The sequence below is a fragment of the Pseudorca crassidens genome, chromosome 5 (genome assembly GCF_039906515.1).
Source record: "Pseudorca crassidens isolate mPseCra1 chromosome 5, mPseCra1.hap1, whole genome shotgun sequence".
Taxonomy (NCBI): domain Eukaryota; kingdom Metazoa; phylum Chordata; class Mammalia; order Artiodactyla; family Delphinidae; genus Pseudorca; species Pseudorca crassidens.
In genome coordinates, this window is record NC_090300.1 from 71806383 (window position 1) to 71833358 (window position 26976).

At 39.2% G+C, this 26976-nt stretch overlaps 1 protein-coding gene across 2 annotated transcripts in view; it reads left to right on the forward strand.

The window, feature by feature from the left end:
* TP63 (tumor protein p63) overlaps window positions 1–17875 on the forward strand; it is a 270557-nt gene extending 252682 nt beyond the window's left edge. Inside the window, exons 16-17 of one of the 2 annotated variants that reach the window (XM_067738400.1) lie at window positions 15276–15311; window positions 17458–17875. In XM_067738400.1, the coding sequence (XP_067594501.1) occupies window positions 15276–15311; window positions 17458–17521 (100 nt within the window). In that variant the 3' untranslated portion in view covers window positions 17522–17875. The remainder of the gene's footprint in view (window positions 1–15275; window positions 15312–17457) is intronic. The other variant, XM_067738403.1, reaches the window with a different exon arrangement.
* Window positions 17876–26976: the final 9101 nt, after the last annotated feature.

Below are 26976 nucleotides of genomic sequence, written 5' to 3' on the forward strand. Positions count from 1 at the left end.
AATTAAGTCAAAATGAATCATAGACCAAAATGTAAAATGCAGAACTATAAAACCTTTAGAAAAAGAACAGGAGAAAAATCCATGTGATGGGTTTTTAGATACAACACCACATGTACAATCCATGAAATAAAATTTTAAAAATCATCAATTGGTCAATCCCAATCTCCCAATTCATCCCACCACCACCCCATCCCCCTTGGTATCCATACATTTGTTCTCTACGTCTTTGTCTCTATTTCTGCTTTGTAAATAAGATTGACTATACCAATTTTTTCAGATTCCACATATATGCATTAATATACGATATTTGCTTTTCTCTTTCTGACTCATTTCACACTGTGTGACACTCTCTAGGTCCATCCACATCTCTACAAATGACCCAATTTCATTCCTTTTTATGGTTGGGTAATATTCCATTGTATATATGTACCACACCTTCTTTATCCATTCCTCTGTTGTTGGACATTTAGGTTGCTTCCATGTCCTGGCTATTGTAAATAGTACTTCAATGAACATTGGGGGTGCATGTGTCTTTTTGAATTATGGTTTTCTCTGGGTATACGCCAGATTGCTGGGTCATGTTGGGGTTGATATATATACACTATTGATACTACATATAAAACACACAACTAATGAGAACCTACTGTCTAGCACATGGAACTCTACTCAATGCTCTGTGGTGACCTAAATGAGAAGGAAATCCAAAAGGGGGGGATATACATATAAGTATAGCTGATTCACTTTGCAGTGCAGTATAAACTAACACAATATTGTAAAGCAACTATACTTCAATAAAAAAATCATTTGGGCTTTATTAAAATTAAAAGCTTCTCTTTTGAAGATAATGTTAAGAGAATGAAATACAAGCCACAGATTTAGATAAAGTTCTTGTAAAACACATAACTGATAAAGGGCTTATATCCAAAATGTACAGAGATCTCTTAAAAATCAACAATAAGAAAACAAACAAGCCAATAGAAATGAGCAAAGGATCTGAGCAGACACCTCATGGCAAATAATCATGAAAAGATGCTCAAGATAATTTGTCATTAGAGACTTTCAAATTAAAACAATGAGATACTACTATGCATCCACTAGAATGGCTGAAAATTTAAAAATTGAAGACAAAACCTGACAATACTGATCACTGCTGCAAATGCAAAGAAATAGGGACTTTCATTTAGTGCTGGTGGAAATGCAAAATAGTATTTAAAGGTTGGAAGACAGTTTGTTAGGTTCTTACAAGGCTAAACTTATTCTTATAACATGATCCAGCAATTGCACTCCTAGGTTAATACTCAATTCATATGAAGAGTTATACCTACTCCAAAATCTGCACAGAAATATTTACAGCAGATTTATTCATTTTCACCCATCCTGGAAGCAGACAAGATGTTCTTCAATAGGTGAGGGGATAAACAAATTGTGATACATCCATGCAATTGATACTATGCAATGATAAAAATAAGTAGCCTATTGAGTCATGAAAAGACATCTAAGAACCTTAAATGTTGGTTGCTATGTGAAAGAAGACAGTCTGAAAAGGCTACATAGTGTATCATTCCAATTATATGATATTCTGAAAAAGGCAAAACTATAGAAAGAATGAAAATATCAGTGGTTGTCAGGGGCTCAGGGAGAGGAGGAGATGGTTGAATAATTGACACATGGATGATTTTTAGGTCAGTGAAACTATCCTGTATGATATTGTGTATATACATAACATCATGTGTTCATCAAAACCCATAGAACTTTATAGTACATAACATAACCCTTAAGGTATGTCAATTTTAAGCAATCACTTAGGAAATCGGAGGATCCCAGGAAGGAGGGTAGACTGTGACAAGGAAATTTAACTGTATTACAAATATATAAAATAACCTCCCGGAAGGGCTTAAGGGAAAAGGTGTTGGATGAAATTTGGAAATTAGTTGAGTGCGTAAAACTAAAAGCAAAAGGAATTGCACATAAGCATTGTACTCTAGTTAATAACGTTGCTTCCAATGGGAGTAAGGGTATTAATTCCTAAACTGCTATATGTATACTTAAACTGACCAATTAAGTAAGTGAATGGTAGGAGCTGGATTTCTCACTGTTGGCATGAGGGTTTACAGATAAGCAGATTAAGGGGACTAGAGTTATCAACGTTTTGGGGTTTTTTTTAATTGTTTAATTTAATTTTATTTATTTTTTTATACAGCAGGTTCTTATTAGTCATCAATTTTATACACATCAGTGTATACATGTCAATCCCAATCACCCAATTCATCACACCACCACCACCACCACCCTGCCACTTTCCCTGCTTTGTGTCCATACGTTTCTTCTCTACATCTGTGTCTCATTTTCTGCCCTGCAAACTGGTTCATCTGTACCATTTTTCTAGGTTCCACATATACGCGTTAATATACGATATTTGTTTTTCTCTTTCTGACTTACTTCACTCTGTATGACAGTCTATAGATCCATCCATGACTCAACAAATGACCTACTTTCATTCTTTTTTATGGCTGAGTAATATTCCATTGTGTATATGTACCACTTCTTCTTTACCCATTCATCTGTCAATGGGCATTTAGGTTGCTTCCATGACCTGGCTATTGTAAATAATGCTGCAATGAATATTGGGGTGAATGTGTCTTTTTGAATTATGGTTTTCTCTGGGTATATGCCCTGTAGTAGGATTGCTGGATCATATGGTAGGTCTATTTTTAGTTTTTTAAGTAACCTCCATACTGTTCTCCATAGTGACTGTATCAATTTGCATTCCCACCAACAGTGCAAGAGGGTTCCCTTTTCTCCACACTCTCTCCAGCATTTGTTGTTTGTAGATTTTCTGATGATGCCCATTCTAACTGGTGTGAGGTGATACCTCACTGTAGTTTTGATTTGCATTTCTCTAATAATTAGTGACGTTGAGCAGCTTTTCATGTGCTTCTTGGCCATCTGTATGTCTTTGGAGAAATGTCTATTTAGGTCTTCTGCCCATTTTTGGGTTAGGTTGCTTGTTTTTTAATATTGAGCTGCATGAGCTGTTTATATATATTGGAGATTAATCCTTTGTCCACTGATTCATTTGCAAATATTTTCTCCCATTCTGAGGGTTGTCTTTTCGTCTTGTTTATGGTTTCCTTTGCTGTGCAAAAGCTTTGAATTTTCATTAGGTCTCATTGTTTATTTTTGTTTTTATTTCCATTACTCTAAGAAGTGGATCAAAAAAGATCTTGCTGTGATTTATGTCAAAGAGTGTTCTTCCTATGTTTTCCGCTAAGAGTTTTATAGTGGCCGGTCGTACATTTAGGTCATGAATCCATTTTGAGTTTATTTTTCTGTATGGTGTTAGGGAGTGTTCTAATTTCATTCTTTTACATGTAGCTGCCCAGTTTTCCCAGCACAACTTATTGAAGAGATTGTTTTTTCTCCATTGTATATCCTTGCCTCCTTTGTCATAGATTGGTTGACCATATGTGTGTGGGTTTATCTCTGGGCTTTCTATCTTGCTCCATTGATCTATGTTTCTGTTTTTGTGCCAGTACCAGACTGTCTTGATTACTGTAGTTTTATAGTATAGTCTGAAGTCAGGGAGTCTGATTCCTCCAGCTCTGTTTTTTTCCCTAGAGACTGCTTTGGCTATTCGGGGTCTTTTGTGTCTCCATACAAATTTTAAGATTTTTTTGTTCTAGTTCTGTAAAAAATGGGTAATTTGATAGGGATTACATTGAATCTGTAGACTGTTTTGGGTAGTACAGTCATTTTCACAATATTGATTCTTCCAATCCAAGAACATGGTATATCTCTCCATCTGTTGGTACCATCTTTAATTTCTTTCATCAGTGTCTGATAGTTTTCTGCATACAGGTGTTTTGTCTCCCGAGGTAGGTTTATTCCTAGGTATTTTATTCTTTTTTTTGCAATGGTAAGTGAAGTGTTTCCTTAAATTCTCTTTCAGATTTTTCATCATTAGCATATAGGAATGCAAGAGATTTCTGTGCATTAATTTTGTATCCTGCAACTTTACCAAATTCATTGATGAGCTCTAGGAGTTTTCTGGTGGCATCTTTAGGATTCTCTATGTAGAGTGTCATGTCATCTGCAAACAGTGACAGATCTACTTCTTCTTTTCCAATTTGTATTCCTTTTAATTCTTTTTCTTCTCTGATTGCCGTGGCTAGGACTTCCAAAGCTATGTTGAATAATAGTGGTGAGAGTGGACATCCTTGTCTTGTTCCTGATCTTAGAGGAAATGCTTTCAGTTTTTCACCATTGAGAATGATGTTTTTGCTGTGGGTTTGTCATATATGGCCTTTATTTTGTTGAGGTAGGTTCCCTTTGTGCCCATTTTCTGGAGAGTTTTTATCATAAATCAGTGTTGAATTTTGTCAAAAGCTTTTTCTGCATCTGTTGAGATGATCATATGGGTTTTATTCCTTAATTTGTTAATATAGTGTATCACATTGATTGATTTGCATATATTGAAGAATCTTTGCATCCCTGGGATAAATCCCACTTGATCATGGTGTATCATCCTTTTAATGTGTTGTTGGCTTCTGTTTGCTAGTATTTTGTTGAGGATTTTTGCATATATATTCATGAGTGGTATTGGTCTGTAATTCTTTTGTGTATAATATCTTTGTCTGGTTTTGGTATCAGGGTGATGGTGGCCTCATAGAATGAGTTTGGGAGTGTTCCTTCCTCTGCAATTTTTTGGAAGAGTTTGAGAAGGATGGGTGTTAGCTCTTCTCTAAATGTTTGATAGAATTCACCTGTGAAGCCATCTCACCCTGGACTTTTGTTTGTTGGAAGATTTTTGATCACAATTTCATTACTTGTGATTGGTCTGTTCATATTTTCTATTTCTTCCTGGTTCAGTCTTGGAAGGTTATGCTTTTCTAAGAATTTGTCCTTTTCTTCCAGGTTGTCCATTTTAATGGCATAGAGTTGCTTGTAGTAGTATCTTAGGTTGCTTTGTATTTCTGCAGTGTCAGTTGTAACTTCTCCTTTTTCATTTCTAATTTTATTGACTTGAGTTCTCTCCCTCTTTTTCTTGATGAGTCTGGCTAATGGTTTATCAATTTTGTTTATCTTCTCAAAGATCCAGCTTTTAGTTTTATTGATCTTTGCTACTGTTTTCTTTGTTTCTATTTCATTTATTTCTGCTCTGATCTTTATGATTTCTTTCCTTCTGCTAACTTTAGGTTTTGTTTGTTCTTTCTCTAGTTCCTTTAGGTGTAAGGTTAGATTGTTTATTTGAGATTTTTGTTGTTTCTTGAGGTAGACTTGTATAGCTATAAACTTCCCTCTTAGAACTGCTTTTGCTGCATCCCATAAGTTTTGGATCATCATGTTTTCATTGTCATTGTCTCTACATATTTTTTGATTTCCTCTTTGATATCTTCAGTGATCTTTGGTTACTTAGTAACATACTGTTTAGCCTCCATGTGTTTGTGTTTTTTACGTTTTTTTCCCTGTAATTAATTTCTAATGTCATAGTGTTGTGGTCAGAAAAGATGCTTGATATGATTTCAGTTTTCTTAAATTTACTGAGGCTTGATTTGTGACCCAAGATGTGATCTATCCTGTAGAATGTCCTGTGCACACTTGAGAAGAATCTGCTGTTTTTGGATGGAATGTCCTATAAATATCAACTAAATCTATCTGGTCTGTTGTGTCATTTAAAGCTTCCAGTTCCCTATTTATTTTCATTTTGGATGATCTGTCCATTGGTATAAGTGAGGTGTTAAATCCCCCACTATTACTGTGTTACTGTCAATTTCCTCTTTTATAGCTATTAGCAGTTGCCTTATGTATTGAGATGCTCCTATGTTGGGTGAATATATATTTACAATTTTTATATCTTCTTCTTGGATTGATTCCTTGATCATTATGTAGTGTCCTTCCTTGTCTCTTGTAACATTCTTTATTTTAATGTCTATTTTATTTGATATGAGTACTGCTACTACAGCTTTCTTTTGATTTCCATTTGCATGGAATATCTTTTTCCTTTCCCTCACTTTCAGTCTGTATGTGTCCCTGTTTCTGAAGCAGGACTCTGGTAGACAGCATATATATGGGTCTTGATTTTGTATCCATTCAGCAAGCCTGTGTATTTTGGTTGGAGCATTTAATCCATTCACGTTTAAGGTAATTATCAATAGGTATGTTTCTATGACCATTTTATTAATTGTTTTGGGTTTGTTTTTGTAGGTCCTTTTCTTCTCTTGTGTTTCCCACTTAGAGAAGTTCCTTTAGCATTTGTTGTAGAGCTGGTTTGGTGGTGCTGGATTCTCTTAGGTTTTGCTTGTCTGTAAAGCTCTTGATTTCTCCATCAAATCTGAATGACATCCTTGCTGGGTAGAGTAATCTTGGTTGTAGGTTCTTCTCTTTCATCACTTTAAGTATATCATGCCACGCCCTTCTGACTTGTAGAGTTTCTGCTGAGAAATCAGCTGTTAACCTCATGGGAGTTCCCTTGCATGTTATTTGTCATTTTCCCTTGCTGCTTTCAATAATTTTTCTTTGTCTTTAATTTTTGCCAATTTGATTACTATGTGTCTCAGAGTGTTTCTCCTTGGGCATATCCTGTATAGGACTTGCTGCCGTTCCTGGACTTGGGTGGCTATTTCCTTTCCCATGTTAGGGAAGCTTTTGCCTATAATCTCTTCAAATTTTCTCTCGAGTCCTTTCTCTTTCTCTTCTCTTTCTGGGACCTCTATAATGCGAATGTTGTTGCCTTTAATGTTGTTCCAGAGGCCTCTTGGGCTGTCTTCATTTCTTTTCATTCTTTTTTCTTTATTCTGTTCTGCAGCAGTGATTTCCACCATTCTATCTTCCAGGTCACTTATCCATTCTTCTGCCTCAGTTATTCTGCTGTTGATTCCTTTTAGTGTAGTTTACATTTTAGTTATTGTATTGTTCATCTTTGTTTGTTTGTTCTTTAATTCTTCTAGGGCTTTGTTAAGCATTTCTTGCATGTTCTTCATCTTTGCCTCCATTCTTTTTCCGAGGTCCTGGATCATCTTCACTATCATTATTATGAATTCTTTTACTGGAAGGTTGCCTATCTCCACTTCATTTAGTTGTTTTTCTGGGGTTTTATCTTGTTCCTTCATCTGGTTCATAGCCCTCTGCCTTTTCATCTTGTCTATCTTTCTGTGAATGTGGTTTTTCTTCCACAGGCTGCAGGATTGTAGTTCTTGCTTCTGCTGTCTGCCTTCTGGTGGAGGAGGCTATCTAAGAGGCTTGTGCAATTTTCCTGATAGGAGGGACTGGTGGTGGGTAAAACTGACTGTTGCTCTGGTGGGCAGAGCTCAGTAAAACTTTAATCCGCTTGACTGTTGATGGGTGGGGCTGGGTTCCCTCCCTGTTGGTTGTTTGGCCTGAGACAACCCAACACTGAGGCTACCTGGGCTCTTTGGTGGGGCTAAAGGCAGACTCTGGGGGGGCTCAAGATAAGGAGTACTTCCCAGAACTTCTGCCAGTGTCCTTGTCCCCATGGTGAGCCACAGCCACCCCCCCGTCTCTGCAGGAGACCCTCCAACACTAGCAGGTAGGTCTGGTTCAGTCTCCCCTGGTGTCACTGCTCCTTCCCCTGGGTCTCAATGTGCACACTACTTTGTGTGTGCCCTCCAAGAGTGGAGTTTCTCTTTCCCCCAGTCCTGTCAAAGTCCTGCAATCAAATCCCACTAGACTTCAAAGTCTGATTCTCTAGGAATTCCTCCTCATGTTGCCGGACCCCCAGGTTGGGAGGCCTGACGTGGGGCTCAGAATCTTCACTCCAGTGGGTGGAATTCTGTGGTATAAGTGTTCTCCAGTCTGTGAGTCACCCACCCAGCAGTTATGGGATTTGATTTCACTGTGATTGCACCCCTCCTACCGTCTCATTGTGGCTTCTCCTTTGTCTTCGGATGCGGGTTATTTTTTTGGTGAGTTCCAGTGTCTTCCTGTTGATGATTGTCCAGCAGCTAGTTGTGATTCTGGTGTTCTCACAAGAAGGAGTGGGAGCACGTCCTTCTACTCCGCCATCTTGGTTCAGGGTTCCTCATATGCTTTCCGTTATCTATGTTTTAACTGATTATATTTGGAGACATCAGTATGAACTCAAGTTTAGCTTAAATTATACATATAGTTGTTTACAAATAGAAATACTTATACATATTATATATTCACTGGTTAGTATATTCCCTTGTTCTGTCAGTTGATGACATGTACAACTTTTTAGAATGATAGAAATTATTGAAACCAACACAAAAGAAAGAGAAAATATGAATAGCCTTATATCTATTAGAGAAATTGAAATAGTAATTTGAAAGTTTCATCCATGTAAAACCCTAATCCTTATGGCTTCACTATTTTTAAAAGTTCTATACAAATTTTTTCATAAAAAGGAGGAAATATTTGCCTACTCATTTTATGAAGTCAACATTACACTAATACCAAAACCAGACTAAAACACTATCAAAAAGGAAAGGAAAAAAAAAAAGAAAGGAAAGGGAAAAAAAAGGAAAGGAAAAAAAGGAAAAAAAAAAAAAAAGAAGAAGAATCTGGAAGACCAGTCTTCTTCAGAAATACAGATGCAAAAATTCTTAGCAAAATATTAGCAACTTAAACCAAGCAATATGTAAAAACTACATCAAATGGGGTTTTTCCCAGGGATGCAAAATTGAAGATTACACATTTAATCAATCAAATTCATAATATAAAAAGAATAAATGAGAAAATATTATCATTAAATAGATACAGATATAACATTGACAATACCCATTCAATATAAAAACTCTCCTCAAATTAGAAATAGAAGACACTTTCTTTAACTTGATGAAGGGTAATTTCCAATGGAAATAGAAAGTAACTTCATACTTAATGGTAAAAAGAGAAATTGACAAAACTGCGCTGGTTGTAAAAAAGGGTTTGAAGAAAACAAGAAAACTTTTTTTTTCTTTTTTTGATTCCTGCTTATGAATTGACACAGTTAACTTCTGTTACAGGTAAGGTCAAATGAGCACTTTATTCACTTCGATGGGAATATGAATTGGTGTAATCTTTTAGGAAAACAACTCCATAACATGTTCAAGGAGCTTTAAAATGATCATACCCTATGACCTAGAATTTTCAATTCCTAGAATCTTCTAGAGAATCTTATCAAATATACAGGTAAATATCTAAGTATAAGAAAGGTTACTGAATAATTTTTTTTTTCATGGAACCATATATCGAACTTGAATTGAAAATGATGGTAATTAAGATTCCTTCACTTTCCTTTTTGTGCACACACTTTACCTCCTAATCTATTTAGGAACTCAATTGTTTGCTCCTCCTACAACAAAGGGAGGACAAAAGAAAGGAAAGACATTCAACTATTCTGTGACCTGTCTTTAAACTGACAAAGAAAGGAGTTCCCTGTGGGTGACAAGACTGGTCTAGGGAGGCTTACAGCTCATAGGCAGCTGAACAGAAACAAACAAACAAACAAAAGCTGTGCTCCTCAAAGAGTTTCAAGGAGGATAATCTTCTATGAAACTGCCCCATTTTGGAGTAGTTTGGTCAAAGTTTTTATCCATTCAGTTCAGTAGAGCATTGATGTGACAAGTGCTAACAAGACACTAAGCTCTAGGTTTTACCAGGTGGACTTTCTCTGTTAGAGATTAGGGTTCTATTCTCTCTGTAGGTTCTTGAGATCATTCCACCCCTCTTCACATTTCACCCCTCTAGGCACAATCTCAACAGAGTGGCTTACGTTTTAAACTAATGCTCTTTGTTCCATCATCTCAGGCTATTTATAGAGATGCTTACTCTATTAACTAAAAATAACTTTATAATTTTCGAATACCAAGCAATAGATCATATTTTTTTCACACACACACTCATTTTGCAGCATTACTTATTGCTTATTGTGAGGTATAGGCTCAGAGGACCCAGAGAAGATCCTCTGGGGAGTGAGGATTTTTGTAGAGATCTCACCCTAAAGTAACAACAATAAACGCTAGCAATCAAAACAGCCGTTAAGGAGAGACTGGTCAAGCAAATTGTGGTATGACTATATAATATTTTTCATCCAAAAGTTATATTTATGAGCCAAGACTGAGAAAATTTCACCATTGTTTATAGTAAGTGCTCAAAAACACTTGTCGAATTAATTTGTTTTTCATGTATCTTATAGTATAGACATAATATTATATATACAATTTACATGCTGCCTGTTTCCCATTTATCACCATGAACATGCCTATAAACATTCTTTGCAAACATGACTTTTAAGTGACTGTATAATATTTCATTATACATTAGTAAACAAATTGTGACTAACTATAATAAAATATATCAGGCTTGTCCGAGGATAAAAATATAAATGTTATTTTCCTCAGACTTATTTCATTGTACCATTGTATCCTATGATAAATGTTATCAAAAGAATTTTCTCTCAAGATTTACACATGTATCTCTATCAAAAAAAGAAAGAAAAGAGAAAGTGGCCCGCTCAGAAGCAACTCTATAACTCTCCAAGGTCACCAAAGGAAACTCTGTTGGGTCTACTATGAAATGATTATATGCGCATAGAATTAATTAGTTACAATAACCTTTCATACTGAGTATATCATTTGAAATTTATAATAACCTTGTAATGTTGACATGACATGTATTAATGCCATTTTAGACATGAAAATACTGAGATCAGAGAAGTGACTTACCCAAAGTCACATGGATAATTAATGATGGAACAATGGCTCAGTTTCTCTGATAACATAAATTCAATCAGTGCTCTTTTCACTACATCTTGTAGTCTTTTATAATATTGCTCTGTAAAAAGTAGAAAGCACCAAGAGTGGTTTTACAAAAGAAGTACAGAGTATCTCTTGACTATATATAACCAGTACCTGTAAATAAATATAAAGTCTTATGTTGTTTTTTGCCTCCATTTTAGTTTTTACCAGGCTTGCCTCTCTGATGCTCAGACATACTGAAATTCTAGGAGGAATGTTTCTTCTAATGCCTCAACTACCAGATTTTGAGCAATATTCTAAGTTCTTGCTTTGCAACAGAATTTGTAGAAAGTTTAGCAGATTGCTAAATCGTATTCTAAATCCCAGTGCAAGGAGATTGACAGTGGGGCAATGGGTATCACTGTTTGAAATTTACACTGTTTAATGTTTCTCTAATTTCAGTGGACATATGAATCACCTTAGAGAGGTTTAAACCATAGAATTCATATGATCTCTGACTGACCATATCAGATTCTCTTAGATTTGGGTTTAGAATCTGCATTTTAATAAGATATCTAGGTGGATTTAATGCAGATACTCATTAGAAATAATTCTCTATGGCTCGATAGATTTTTTTTTAGTAAGGAATGTTTGAAAAAGCAGTGAAAGGTCTTTGGAGTCCATGTGTTCCTCCACAAGGATTAAGTTTCATATAATCATGTCTTTTTAAGCAAGAACACCTCTGCCTAACTTTTGTTCCTCATTTACCCTGAAGAGAGTATTAGCTATCAAATAGAAGAAGGTGTCAACTTAGAATCAGGTCATTGGTTGCTGACTAGCTGTGTGACCCTGAAACCTTCAATAAAGTAAAGAGAATAATCCACCTGGACAAATGCATACAGTGGTATGGCAATGAAATTGAGTGATAGAAGTGAGAAAACTTTGACAACCAATTCCCACAATAAAAGAGTATTTATTAGATTAGTTCTCCTACTCTGCTTCATAGTAGAACCTGAGGAATGTCTTAAAATTTCTGATGACCAGGCATTAGTAATTTTTTAAAACTTCCCAGGGAATTTCAAAGTGCAGCCAAGTTCAAGAACAGTGGGATTAGACCAATCTTTGCATTTTTACCTTCTGGATTGGTTCAATCTCATTAGAAGTTAATAAGCATTGATAAATCACTGCTGTAAAGTCCATTCATTGGATTCTCTGGGATCAACACCACTCTCACCATAAATCAGCCATGTTTTATGATGGACAAGAGCACAGCTGCCAAGCCGGCCATTTTCATATTGTCCTTCAGTGTAGCCTTAGGTACTGATTGGCTTGGATTAAAGAAATTGGCAACCAAGTCAGAAGAGTCTCAGGAAAACAGCTGCCATGCTGTACATTGCCACAGGCAAAAGATCAGCCCTTCATTTTTGGGAATGCTAGTCATGAACCACATGTCATCAGTCTTACCAACAGCTGAGCTCCATTTTCCTGCAGTTGAGGCCGAGTCACTTTTCTAGAATGATGACAGCAATAGAAGAGGGTAGAAATAAGAGATGTGTTACTAACACAAGGATAAAGATAGCTTATCTCAATTTATTCAACGTACATGCCTCTGGGTACAATCAGTTCAGAAAATCATTAAATTATTCAGGCATCAGTCTAGATAAGGTCCTTCACCTCATAAAAGATTCATTTAGGCTTAAAGGAGGCAATGGTTTGTTTCCGATAGAGATCAACACGTAATCCCCAATTCTGTCTTGGAATTAAGAAGAAGCACCATGTGACTGAAGAAACGTGACCTGACAGGGGAATTTATTTATCACTCTCAGCCTTCTGATAGCTTCAAAGACACTTGGACCTATAGCATTGTTCCAAGTTCCTTCGTATATACCTGCATCAGAGCACCAATCTTACAATTCACTCCCTTCACCATGGGGGCAGCATGGAATCACCTCCAACACCCCTCTAGCACTTACATTAATCCTCATTGCAACATCACAAAATGTCAGCTTTCTTTTCCTACTCTCTTAAAATTTAATTCCATACCAGGAATGTGAAGAGCTGTATTTGAGTGTAGCCTTAATTTAACTAAATAACTGTTAGTAGTTCACATATTGTTTCTGAGTCTTAATTTTCTCACCTGTAAAATAGAGTTAGTAATTCTGATTCAGTAAGTTTTGAGGAGTTTTTTATTTTTTTAACATCTTTATTGGAGTATAATTGCTTCACAATGGTGTGCTAGTTTCTGCTTTATAACAAAGTGAATCAGCTACACATATACATACATCCCCATATCCCTTCCCTCTTGCGTCTCCCTCCCACCCTCCCTGTCCCACCCCGCTAGATGGTCACAAAGCACTGAGCTGATCTCCCTGTGCTATGTGGCTGCTTCCCACTAGCTATCTATTTTACATTTGATAGTGTATATATGTCCATGTCACTCCCTCACTTCATCCCAGCTTACCCATCCTCTTCCCCGTGTCTTCAAGTCCATTTGAAGACACTTTCTGAACTATAAAACTTTTACAAGTAAAATCATTATTACCATTATCCAGAAACCCAGGACGCCTAAAGAGTTTCTCTCTTCATTTAGAATATTATCTTCCAACCTTGCTATAATTTCCCATTAGTTCCAGGAGAGCTTTCGTTGTGTTATTGTTGATTCTTTGGGGTTTTCTACATAGACAATCATGTCATCATGAAAAAAGATAGTTTATTTCTTCCTTCCCAATATGTATACCTTTTATTTCCTTCTCTTATTTTATTAGCTAGCATTAGCTAGAATTTACAGTACAATGTTGAATAAGAGTAGTACAAGCAGACATCGTTGTCTTATTCCTGATCTTAGTAGGAAAACACCTATTTTCTAACCATTAAGTGTAATGTTATTTCCAGGTTTCTTGTAGATGTTCTTTACAAAGTTGAGGAACTTCCCTTCTATCCTTAGTTTGCTGAGAGTTTTCATCATGAATGGATATTGGATTTTGTCAGATGTTTTTACTATATCTATTGATAAAATCGTAAAATTTTTCTTCTTTAGCCTGTTGAGGTGATAGATTACACTAATTAATGTTTTGAATGTTGAACCAGACTTGCATACCTAGAATAAATCCCACTTCATCATGGTGTATACTTTTCATTAAACATTGTTGGATTTAATTTGTTAATATTTTCTTGAGGATTTTGCATTTTTGTTCTTGAATGGTAACTATCTTTTGATACATGAGTTGGAAAGTGCAGTTGTAACAGTAGTGTGAAATTGTTTCAAGTAATTTGCAACTCATTGTGGATATATTTATCCACTAGCCTGTGAACAACTCAGGAGCACTAATTGTCACATTTATTTTTGTATTATCCTAGAATGCAGCAAAGCGTATTGCATAAAGTAATACATTAATAAATATTCATTCATTCAACTGATCAAGTGAATGATTAATAATGTTAAAATTAAGTAGGAACATTTAGACCCCACTCTGTGCCTGGGACTGGGTTACGGGGACACAGAGGTGAATAAATCTCGACTCCATCCTTATGAATATCACTGATGAGTCACAAAACTTAGAATTGTTATAAATATGATAACTACTCTAAATTTGGGGCACCATTCAATGTAAAAATGGACCAAACAGCAATATCCTGTATTTGAAAGCAAATTCTCTATAGCTAAAAGCAAATTTTCCAGTAGATTTTCAGGGTATTGAAATAGTGCAAATTATAAGTGAAATACTTATCTACTATGCAAACAAAGGGGTTAGAAAATATAGTTTGTAGGGGCAGTGGATGTGGGATTTTCCCTTTTTCTTTATTACTTTAATCACTCGATTTAATTTAATTTTTTCCTTCCCAGTCACCCCACCACCACCACCAACACTTATCTGAACTCCAGAGTAAACAATGAAATGGATACTTAGAGTACACGTAAAGTACTGGTAAAAGTGTTTGCAGTAACAAAGGTAGGACACATGTCTGCTATTGGCTTTTCTATTCAAGGGCAACACTGAACTTTGTCACAGGAATCTGAAGCATAGAGGCAGAAAGAAAGTAGTTATTTAAGAATTAAATAGAATACTGTGTGGAGTTAGTTGTCTATAAAGATATTCTTTCATTCATGATGTAATTTACTGAACAAATATTTACCAAATTCTCATTACATGCTGGGCCCTATGCTGAGTACATCAGAGATGAATAAACTATGGTTTTCATGATTTCAAAGGAACACACAGTCAATGGAGAAAGATAAGGGATACACGTGGATAATTCCAGCTCAGTGTCTAACATAATGCAGGTGCTCTTTCAACAATTATTGAGATCCATCACTTCCCAGACACCATTCTAGGCCCTTGGGATACAGCGCTGAACCAAACAGACAAGAGTCCCTGCCTCCAGGTTACTTATAACAGGGTAAGAATTTAATGGTATTGAGAGAGAGAGAAGCTCCAAATACCCTAACAAGATATACAGGTAAAAAGTTAGTAGCGTCCTGTGGAATTAGAGGGTGATTACATTGGATTGGGGAGAGTCAAGGAAAGTGAGCCATAAATTATAGTCTCATTTTGTTTCATTTTCTTTTCTTTTTTTGAGATTCAAAAGAAATGCAACTGAAGCAGAAAAGAACAGGTGAGTCACAGTCTACAGTGAGGCAGGCAGGTGTGTGTGTACTGGATCCTCAAGCACTTTATTGTGGCTGGGTGGGTAGGATGTGTGGTTGGGATGCTAAGACATAAAGTTGGAGAGTTAGATGAGAGTCTAGGAACTTTAAGTGCATGGCTCTGTAGCATGGATTTTGTCTTTAAGGCAGAAGAGAGCTAATGACAATTTTAAAGCAGAGGATGATGTTAGAGTGATTTTTTCAGAAAGATATATGTGTATCACTGAGGACTAGAGAAAGGAATTGGAAGCAAAGGCACATCTATGTTAACTATGTTAATTTAAAACAGTGAATAAATGTGCATGTGAACCAGTTCTAGTCTAAGAACAGAAGCTGAAGGTTGTCTCCATGAACTACGCATCAAAGTGTATGATCTCAGACAAGGGCATCAAGATACTGGAGAAGAATATTCTAGAAAGTCATAGCTGGTCTCTCAATGTCTACCCTGAGATTTATAAAGCTTTTGAGGAGATTCTACTTCATTGATGAGAAAAATAGCAGTTATTAAGGAGTATGATCTCAGTGTCCCCACCACCTGCTGAGTCGTGGGTGACAATGTCGACTCTACCTCTTTTTGCCCATATCCACCTCCAGGAAAAGGAAGGGCATTCAGATCTCCCTAATATCTAGGGCCTTTTTTGCCACAGCAGTGTTCCTGTGCCTTACTTCTTATCACTTTAAGCTGAAAAAATAAAAAAGAAGCAGGGGGAACGAGAAGACACCACAGCTTTGCACATGACAGTTATTCAAAGGAAAGGGAGAGAAGTGAGGAACATCAATGGAATGGAGATGATACAGACAAGGCAGTGACAGGCACATAACTGTCTCCCAAAGATGCCAAACAGTAAAGTTTACATCTCCTTATACATGCAAGGCCATGGTATGTTGGGAAATAAGAAGACAAAACAAGATAAAAGATAAAACATGAGGAAAGACAACATCAAAAAATACATATACACACTGATGGCTGGTGGATGGTTCCCAGCTATTGTAGTATAAAACTATATCAAATAACTAAGTTAGCAAGTGGAATGCAAGATCACCCAGAGCCAGCCTTGCCTGGGCTTCTGAGTGCTTCTAAGACAAAGTGTCATGGAGCCTTGAGTGAAAGGACATGGGCTATTTTTTGAGTCTTAAATTTCTCAGCTCCTACTTTTCCCCTCTTTTCTCTCTCTCTCATTCACTAAACTGTGGATTTTAGGTACACGGTGCAAATTTCATGGCAACTTTAGAGAATGACATGGCTATGGTGAGCTATGGAATATTTAGGAAATGAAATTAACATTCAAAAGCTGGATCATTTACTTTGTCTTAATTGTTCCTAATTACTTACTTAAGTCCATTTGTCCTTCTAACTGGCACGCTCCTCCATGTGTGGCAAACTCCTAGTCATTTTTCAAGACCCAGCTCCCATGTGAAACTTTTACTTTCCCTCTCAGCCTAAAGCTACTCTGGACTTTTAACTCCATGTTTTTCTTTTTTCTTTTGTATACATTTCATTTATAGAAATTATAAGGCATTTAATATTTTATGATCTATCTTTCACTCCAACTAGACCTAGGCCAGGGCTATCTGATTCATCTGTTTTCCCCATAGCAAATAACACAGCCCTTGCTACATTAGGGGCAGACAATATACACTAATAAAATAAACAAACGAGTAAATGAGTCGGTTGGCCACTTCCTGTCTCTTCCTGACACTATAGGTGTAACTAGTACTTTTTCAAATACTTTGAGGACCTGCCACTCCCATGCACTATCCTCTGGCTGGCCCGGTGGGAATGTGCCTGGACTTTGCCATGTAGTTCATCCCTTTTTGGGCTGGAGAGTCATCATACTGGGTGTTAGAAATCAGCTCTACTACCAGTGAGTCAAGGTGCCTCTGGGCACTATGGTTCTACTCCATGTGAAAGGTCTCTCTGCAGCATTCTTGCAAGATGAGTTTTCTAATCAGTGTGCCCTTATAAGGTGCCAAGGGAATGGCTGGTCAGCATGGCGGCCCATGGATGGGGAAATAGTGGCCAAGAGACTTTGCCTAAGGCTTTTGGGTGGCTGAAACCTTCCAGTTAACATCTGGTGAGAACATAATGACTCAGTGCTCTACTCCTCTCCGCAGGTTCCCTCACCCATCAGCTATCTTCATTCTGCCAGACCTGGACCTCAAGTGCATGAAATGGTGATGTGATTCTATGACTGAGCTCTTGACTACATTCTGCACTGAAGCCAGACAGCACAGGCTTAAGGGACTTTGTCTTTAAATAGCTACAAAAGGACATGATGCTTCACTGAGTACCCTTTGAATCTAGGGCCTTCGATTGGGGCTACTCCCCAGGAAAAGGGTATTACAAGGCCTAAGAATTTACAGAATGTCGAGAGACTGATAATACCTGAATAGCAATAACACTCGCATGTATTATGCCTTATGACTGCTTAAAAGATTTGTGTACTGCTGTATATAGCCTTATGAAGTATGTTTTTTTAAAAATATGTCTTTTTAAGATAAATTAATAAACTGTTCTGTGTTAGAAATTTGAAAATATTGAAAAAACAAAAGTTTTCTTATAATCCCACTATTGTTAGTTTTAGGTATTTCTCCTCTCTCTCTCTGTTTATATATATATTTTTTAACATGGTTCCTGACACTGTAAGAAAGGGATGATATGATCTTCATTGAATGGGTGAGGAAATGAGATTGTAAGTTAGCTGGAAGAGTTTTAGGAATGGAAAGATTGACTACTCTGATCATTTACTATGCAATCTTGGCTACATCTTAAAATTTCTCCTGACCCTTACTTTTCTCTCCAAAGAAATTAAAGGAATTCAGAGGCAGTGTCACTACAAGCTCAGAGCCCTGAGGTGAAAGATGATCTTTAAATTCCAAGTATTAATGTAATGGCAAGTTCATGTATATGTAATGGGCAAAGACACCAGCTAAATTAACCTTTAACTTCAGACTTGCTGCCAGGATTCCCATGAATTAAAAGACTGTCTTATGAGTTAATTATTTACCTGACCTATATTCTTTTTCACTCTGTCCATTTTTTGGGTTGCTGAAGCCTAAAAGGGAAGGGGATGAGGTAGCCCAAAAGATAATGAGACGAGGGGATCAGGTATTATTTTGATCCAGGAAATTACCAGCGAATGAACCATAACATTAGCCAGCCCTACACTAGTAATTAGCTGAAGTCTAAAAGACTGATTTCTGCATTCAAATGATCTCATGTCTTAGGAGTTAAATATATCTTTTTTGTAGGATTCATACCCTCTCCTCTGATGCCCGGACATCATGACAAGGGAACTCTACCTAAAATAGGCAAAGATTAAAGGAAATGGGGAAGTACCCACCCTTGGTCAGAAGAACGGCAACCAGCTTCAATACATATATCTCCTGACCAGGAAAGCTGCTGGGGCAGGAAAGGAAAAGGATTCTGGGTTTTCATGTTTGCATTGCTGGTCTGTGATCTCTTGAGACTTTTTTTTTTTTTTTCTTTTACTATGTCTTTATTTTGATTAGAAGTTGCCTTCTATTTAGGAGAAAACTTTGATTCTAGGGGCAGAGAGACCAGGGCAGGATGTAGAAGAAAAAGGCCAGAGCTGGAAACATTGGCTTGGTCCTGAGCTCTGAAATCTGGGTTCAGGGAGAGAGAGGATCCTTCTATCTACCACTTGCTGTAACACCAAATTTGGGGTGGAAAACAAGAGGCACTCAGAGCAGAAGATCCTTTTTTTTTTTTTTTGCGTTATGTGGGCCTCTCACTGTTGTGGCCTCTCCCGTCGCGGGGCACAGGCTCCGGACGCGCAGGCTCAGCGACCATGGCTCACGGGCCCAGCCGCTCCGCGGCATGTGGGATCTTCCCGGACCGGGGCACGAACCCGTGTCCCCTGCATCGGCAGGCGGACTCTCTCACTGCGCCACCAGGGAAGCCCAGAAGCTCCTTTTCAGAATAAAGACAAGGCATTAGCTGGAGCATTCCTTGTATTGTATCATATAGTGGATTGGCAGCAAAAGGCAGAGAACATCTCAGGTATATAATTTACAGAAATACCCAAACATTGTTATTTAAACTAAAGCGAGTAATGGCGATGACGATGATGGGGTTGATCATAATCACTGCTGTCGGGTATGTTCTGTGTGCCGCTTGACGTGCATGATTCTCTCTACAACCTTGTAAGTTAGGTATTTTTTATTCCATTGCACAGATGAGGAAGATAATGTTCAGAGAGAAAGTACACAACTCTTTCAAGATCACCCAGCTAGTTAGGAACCAGGCCAGAAAGTGGGGCTTTCACAGCCAGTGAATTACTTTCACTACCTGCCAGCCCCAGTTTTGTGTCAGAGCCTTGGGTTTGGTCCACTATCAGTGCTGCAGCCCCTCAGCAGAGAATGCAGGAAGCCAAGGCTGGGTTCTCTGGGGACTCCTGCACCTAAAGTGTCAGGGCTACTGATCTAAAAAGCCCTCACCAGCAGATCCAACTTCACTGGGTGGTAGGGTATGAGGGCATTATGCAGCCAAGACTGCAGCCTGAAGGGGAAGACCATCCCTCATGAATTTCAAATTATTTCCTAAGGTAGGAAAAGAATTATTTCCTAAAGGAAGGAAGACAGAGGGGTGGGGCCTGAAAATTATGGGGAGAAGAATTGCAGGAGGCTTGGGGTGATTTCCTGTATCTGTCAGAGAAGATCACACATTCACATCTTCCTTCAGACCCAAACAAGTACTTATTATTATTTTTTAATTTAGAGAAGAGATTATCTTCAGACAAAAGTGGTACCAATATCCTGCCACCCTGATTAAAAGCAGGAAGAAGATAAAATGATTTCTCTATCCTTCGTGGCCTGAGAAGACAACACCTCCGGAGGAAATGGCCCTTTCCCAGTGGCAGGCCCGCTATTCACTTTTGAAGCTGCCCCTAAACCTGTTTGTTTGGGAGCTCCGGTAAGAACTGTGCTCCCTGCCCGCAGGCTGGCCCCGCAAGGCTGCTCCTGCAGAGACCGTGGCTGGCTTCGCAGATGAACAACCACAGACAGTCAATTACATCAAGCCAATTAGCAGCAGCGCCCACTTAGTGCCAGCAAGGCTCCCCCTGTGGTCTTACCCACGTCTGGAAAAGGGCCCCGGGGCCTTGGGGGAAGTTGGTGAGTTGAGAGGCTAAATGTTTAGCAGTGATCTCCTCTCAGAACCTCTTGTCTTAGAGATAAGTGAGGTAACCGGGAAAAGACCAATCTCTTACACCATTGTCTGCTAAACAGCCTGCAAAGAATATGGTTTTCAGAATCTTCCACTGGCTGGGAACACAGGCTTCCCTCAGCACCTAGCGAACGATCAGAGGTGGAGCTTTATCAGATATGGCCTTTGGTAATGAGGCTGTGTTTGCCCTGTCTCTCACAGAACCCGGACTAAGGACGGGCCCTTTCTGTGGAAGGAGGGAGGGAGGCCAGGGAATGGGACAAGCATTTTCCTAGACTCCATGCTCTGTTCCCACCTTTACAGAGAATCAGAAGTCTGGGTTCAATGGCAAAGTCTAATCACCTATTAGGCCCTTACCTTGAACAAGTTGCTTAAATTCTCTGAGTTTTGGTTTTTTGTTTCCTAAAATATGACTGTACAGGATATAGGGATGCAGAAGAGACCAGGGATTTACAGGGAGCTGGGGTGGGGAGGGAATGACTACAAAGGGCAGCACGAGGGTGATGGGACAGTTCTGTGTCATGATGGTCATGACTTTACACATTGGTCAAAACTCATAGCCTGAAAAGGGTGTCTCAATCTAAAAATAAATAAAAATTTTAAGTGTGATTACAATAACTTTTCAAAGGTCCGTTATAAGGATAAAGATGATAAAAGGTTTGAAATGACCTAGCACAATGAATGGCCCATACAGGTCTTAAACATATACGAGGGTTCTTTTGTTTTTCTTTTCTTTTTGAGCTTGCTGTTTTCATCCATAAAATGGGTATGAAAATATTACTTCTTATAAAAAGTTTTATCTTCTTCCTAAGCACGGTGCAATGATAATATGAGATTGTAAATGTAAATACTTCATTGGCAGTCAAGATGTAGCAATTCACACATCCATTCACATTTTTCAATGTTTTTGTTGTGTCTGGTCCTGTGTAGGCCCTGCTGGATACGTACAACAGAGCTGTGCCTTCCCTACTGTAGGGAAGCTAGGGAGGGAGACAGAGGTGGAAACACCAGAGTAGCGAATGTTGCACGTGTGAAGTTCCGGTGGCCAAAAGACGTTTCTAAAGGACATCTCAGGCAGCCTCTTATCTAAGTATTTTCTGAAGTGAGACCTGGAAGGCAAGTAGGAGATGGGCCCAAGATGCAGCAAGGAAAGAGGCAGGGTACTGCAGGCTGAGGAAGCTCTACGTAGAAAGATCTGGAAGTGGGGAAGACCGAGGCTCGTTTACGAGCAGAGGACCTTTCTGTCTGGTTGCTGTCAGGGATGGTCCATTTTGAAGATTCAAGCCTTTGACAGGGGGCTGGACCAAGTGAGCATCACGGAGTCTTGTAATCTCTTGAGTGTATGATTCTACAGCTATCCTTGTCTCCCTCTTTGTACGCAACTGAAGGCAACTTTGACCTTGGTCCTTTTCTTCTCATTGAGCAACTGGAGCGAAACCTAGGAAAAAGCCTTTCCCTTAGGAATGTGACCTCTAGGTTTCCTTGCATTTGCTTTTGAAGAATCACTCAGCTCCCAACCTGAGGTTTTCACCACCAGATAGGAGGAGGCAGGAGTCATAGAAAGGTTTCAGATCCTCTAAGGCTGCTCAGTGGTGTCAACCCAATTACCAGAAACAGTGCTGTCTGCCCGGCAATGCCCCTCAGGTGTCTGCACTTGTGTGGCTCTGGGTGGAATTCTTTGATGTGACACTTGGCTGACAGATATTCTGCCCCTCTCTGCCTCTTTTTTTTCTCCTCCTGAAAAGGAAGCAGAATCAGCAATGAGGCAAAGCCCCAGTTGCTTTAAAAGAGCTTCAGCAGTTACAAGGAAACCCTGCAACTTTGGGTACTCTGAGAAATAAATATTTAAAGGCCAGGCCTGATATTACACTATGATGGAATGGCTCTACCAGTTATTAAATAATTCCAGACTTTTATAAATAGCGACTTCCCCCGGCCCAGCCCCTGGACCAGTCCAACCCCTGCTGCCCCCTCCTCTAAAACCCCTGGGACATCCTCACGATCCAGCAACTGACAGGGTAAACCCTGCATGGAGGGCTTCCCCTGGACTCTCCCCCACCCCCCAGTGCTTTATTTATTCTGATTGGTTAGAATATATTGGTTGTTATATATTGTAAATATCACCTCTCTGGAAGAAAGACAACTGACCAACTGACTTCCCTGAGCAAATCATTTCTTCTCCCTGGGTTTCTATCAGTCAATAAAAACTAAAATTAGTATCATTTTATTAGATATGTGGAGTTTTGGAATTTGTTGATTTCTCAGGTCTCTTTCACCTTTAACATTCCATGATTCTACAAACTGTGAAGTTCAAATTCCTGTATCTGTGGTCTGGTTAGTTCGAGTACTTGTCCAGAGGAAGTATGCGTCTGATAGGAGTAGGAACTTCTCAAAATCATGGATTTAAAGTACTTTAGAGCTGGGAGTGGCTTAGAGTTCAGTTCACCCAGCAGGCTTTTTGGAATGTGTTCCACTGAGCTCTAGGGAGACCACAGAGGCCGACGAAGAGTGGAGACTGGACAGGGCTCCAAAGTCCTGGCTCCTGCTTCAGCCCAAGCAGCCACAACTTTTCCTGTTTTATACAGTGGGATTCTTCCCAAGATTTTATGTGTCTGGATGGCAAGATGCTAAAATCCTTCAATCCTGGCTTGCTTGGCAACTGGCTCTCACTAGGGCCATGAGTAAGTTACTTAACTCCTTTGGGCTTTGGTTTCCTTATCTGTAAAAACTGATGGCACTATTTCACAAGGTTTAGAGCACACCAAAGCGTTCAATACAACGTCTGGCAAGAACTAGGGGTTTGATATCTATTAGTTGGATCTAAATTCAATCCATGGTTACTTCCTTGCAGTGGAATCTAAGTTCCCAGAGCCACTTTGAAAAGATGGTAAACGCACACACACACACACACACAAACACACACACACACACACCAGAAACTGCCAAGAGGACATTTCAACAGCAACAATTACACTTGCAACACTTGCTATTGCTGTGTTACCAAACAAGGTGACAACAGCAAAATCCTATTCAACCACAACTGCAGAGGGAGATCGCCCTGATAATCCCGCAACACCAGGGTTTGGTTACTGTTGAGTAACTCACTGACCTTACCGGGCTTAAGTCTGTATCCATACAGTAGCTCTACAGGAGAAGCTGAATAACCAGTCTGGTCCCTCACAATCAGGGTGTGGCAGCTATAGCACTCGAAGCACTTTAAATTGACTAATCCATCCCCTTCCACCCTCTCTCCAAGGACCCTCTCTAAGACGGTGGCCAATAGGTTTCTCCCCTCAAGACAGGCGGGCAATAGACAGAGAGCTGTGTGCATCTTGAATTACTTCCCTTTGCTGAAGGGAGGAGACTTTTCCAAATGGAACCATCTAGAGCAGCCTCTCTTCTGTTAAACTGTCCGTTCTCATATGACTAATTTGAGAATCCACCCACTCTGGGGGCCATTAGGCAGGTGTGCAGAAGGATTTCCAAGCAGTGTTCTAACCACAAATCGTATCAGTGCAGGGCTTTATAATCAGATGGGGATTGGCCCACTTTTGGTGTCATTTTCCAGACTGCTAGGATAATTTATCCCTGGGCTGAGGTTCAATCTTAGCCCGATAATGAATTGGATGTGTTATCTTGGATCAGCCGTCTGCCTCCTTTGCATCTCTTCACATATGGAATTCCCAGGTCTCTTATACATCTATCTTTTTGTCTCGGTTGGAACTTCCACAGTGCTCCTCTTTCCCTTGTTAATGTTTTCTTCCTTCGGAGCCCTCTTTAATAACAAGATTGGATTCTGGCTCTTACGTATCATTGACTGCTAGACTTTGAGAATACCACTGCTTGGAGCACCCTTAAAGATCCCTGAGTCCAAGGCCTTCATTGTAAAGATGGAGAAAATAAGGACTAGAGGGAGAAAGTAATTTTCTCAATCTCACCCAAATCCTGTGTGGCTGAACTAAAACTCGTGACTCTCAGTTAATTGTCCTTTGATTGCGTGTCCACTCCTTCCTGTAATCATGTATACATGAATTCAATCAATATTTCTGAATTTCTACTCTGTGCCATGTACTATTTTAAACCCTGGAAGTGTAGTAATGAATAAAATTCCTGCCCTAGAAACTATATTCTGCATGGTGGGAGACAGGCAGCAAACAGAATTTATTAGGTAAAATGTTAGATGGTGATAAGGGTATGAAAAATAAAGCAGAGAGGGGGAGTGGGAATGGCAGCTGCAAGAGTTCAAGTGTAGAAAGAAGTCATGGGAGATCCCCTAAGAAAGTATGCTTTGACCTTGACTCCATGGGCGTGAAAGATGAACCATGTGAACACCTGAGGGAAGAATGGTTCGGACATCAGCAACAGTAAATGCAAAGGCCCTGAGGCAGGAGCATGCTGGATGTGTTCTAGGAACAATAATGAGGGCAGTGCCACTGGAGCTAAGTAAGGAGGGAGTATATAGAGGGAAGAGCAGAGGGTAACTGGCTTAGCCAGTGAAATGGAAAATGAGCGAAAGATTTTGAGCAGAGGGGTAAACATGATCTGACTTATGTTTCAGAAGGATGACTCTAGCTTTTGTGTGGAGAATACACTCAAAGGAGACAAGGATGGAAAGCAGGACAGAAGTTAGGAGGCTTCTGCGATAATTCAGCAGAGAGACAACAGGTGCTTGAACCAGGATGTTGAGAGTGGAGGTACTACAAAGACATCTACTGTGGATAGCAGGGGAGATGGACCTCATCTCAGTAGTTAGGAGAGTGAGAAGGGTGGCAGCAGGATGGGGGTGGACTACTTACTCAGTGGGGAGATGGAAATTATAGCCTGGGGCAGTAGCGGGTCAGGAAAGGCTTCCAAGAGGAAGAAGAATGCAAGACAGAAGCTGACTCACGTGTAAGGTGACCAGCTGTCCAGGTTTGCCTGGGACTGTCCTGGTTTGAACATTCTTCAGTCCCAGAGAAACGGGGACGACGGTTGGCCACCCTCCTGTGAGAGTTTCCTGATGAAGCTGGAGAGGTTTGGAGAAGATGAGAGTGTTCTGGGGAGAGAAGACAGAATGTAAACATCTAAGAGGCAACAGCGGGCAGTGTAAGGTAGGGAGTCAAGGAGAGAAGAAGGTACACAGGGCTCCAATGTGCACAGTTCTGTCACCGTAAGAATAGTGACACTGGTTTTGATGTCAGTGGAAGGATGTTAAGCGATGAATGGTAACACTAATAGCTTGGCAGTTTTATCCCTCATTTCAGTTCCTTCTTGTAAAAGAGATATATGCAACCCCCATCATTTATAAGTATCAGATGAAAAGTGGAAAGCAAGAAATCAATAAACAGAATAGGAAATAACTTTGTACCAAAGCATTCCAGCTGAGGGTTGACTTGCCACTTGGAAGTCCTCCTGTCCTGTAAGGTCACGTTCCCTCTGAAACCAGTTTATTTTTTTCTTCACTTCCCTATTTGCATTATTGACATCATTATTTTCCTAGGCTCAAAATCTCAGAATCATGATTTTTATCTTCTTTCCTTGGTGATTCCATCAGCTACCAAGTCCTTATTTCTTTTTTCTTCAAAATAGCTTTTCTCACAGCCTGATTCAGGCTGTCTTTACGTTGTGCCTTGACAGTGGTAGACCAGAGGGTGTATGGGGCTAGGGTAGGAGGATGGTGGGATTTGACCCCCCTGGGTTGCGGCAATAAGGGAGTGTGTTTTCTGTAAGGAATTTAAAACCAGTCAATTTAAGGTCCATTTGCTTTGTAGCACTATTTACAATAGCCCAGACATGGAAGCAACTTTAATGTCCATCAACAGATGAATGGATAAAAAAGATGTGGTACATATATACAATGGAATATTAATCAGCCATAAAAAAGCATGAAATAACGCCGTTTGTAGCAACATGGATGGACCTAGAGATTATCATACTAAGTGAAGTAAGTCAGAAAGAGAAAGAATACCGTATGATATCACTTATATGTGGAATCTAAAATATGACATAAATGAACTATCCACGAAGCAGAAACAGACTCACAGACATAGGGAACAGACTTGTGGTTGTTAAGAGGGGGGTGGGGAAGGAGTGGATTGGAAGTTTGGGGTTAGCAGATGCAAACTATTATGTATAGGATGGATAAACAACAAGGTCTTACTGTATAGCACAGGGAACTATATTCAGTATCCTGTGATAAACCATAATGTAAGAGAATAGGAAAAATAATATATATATATACACATATATATGTATATATAGTTAAATGAGTCACTTTTCTGTACAGCAGAAACTAACACAACATTGTAAATCAACAATATCAACAAATAAATTTAAAAAATTTTTGTTTTTGTTTTTGTTTTTTTGGTTGTGGCCTCTCCCATTGCAGCGCACAGGCTCCGGACACGCAGGCTCAGCGGCCATGGCTCACGGGCCCAGCCGCTCCGCGGCATGTGGGATCTTCCCGG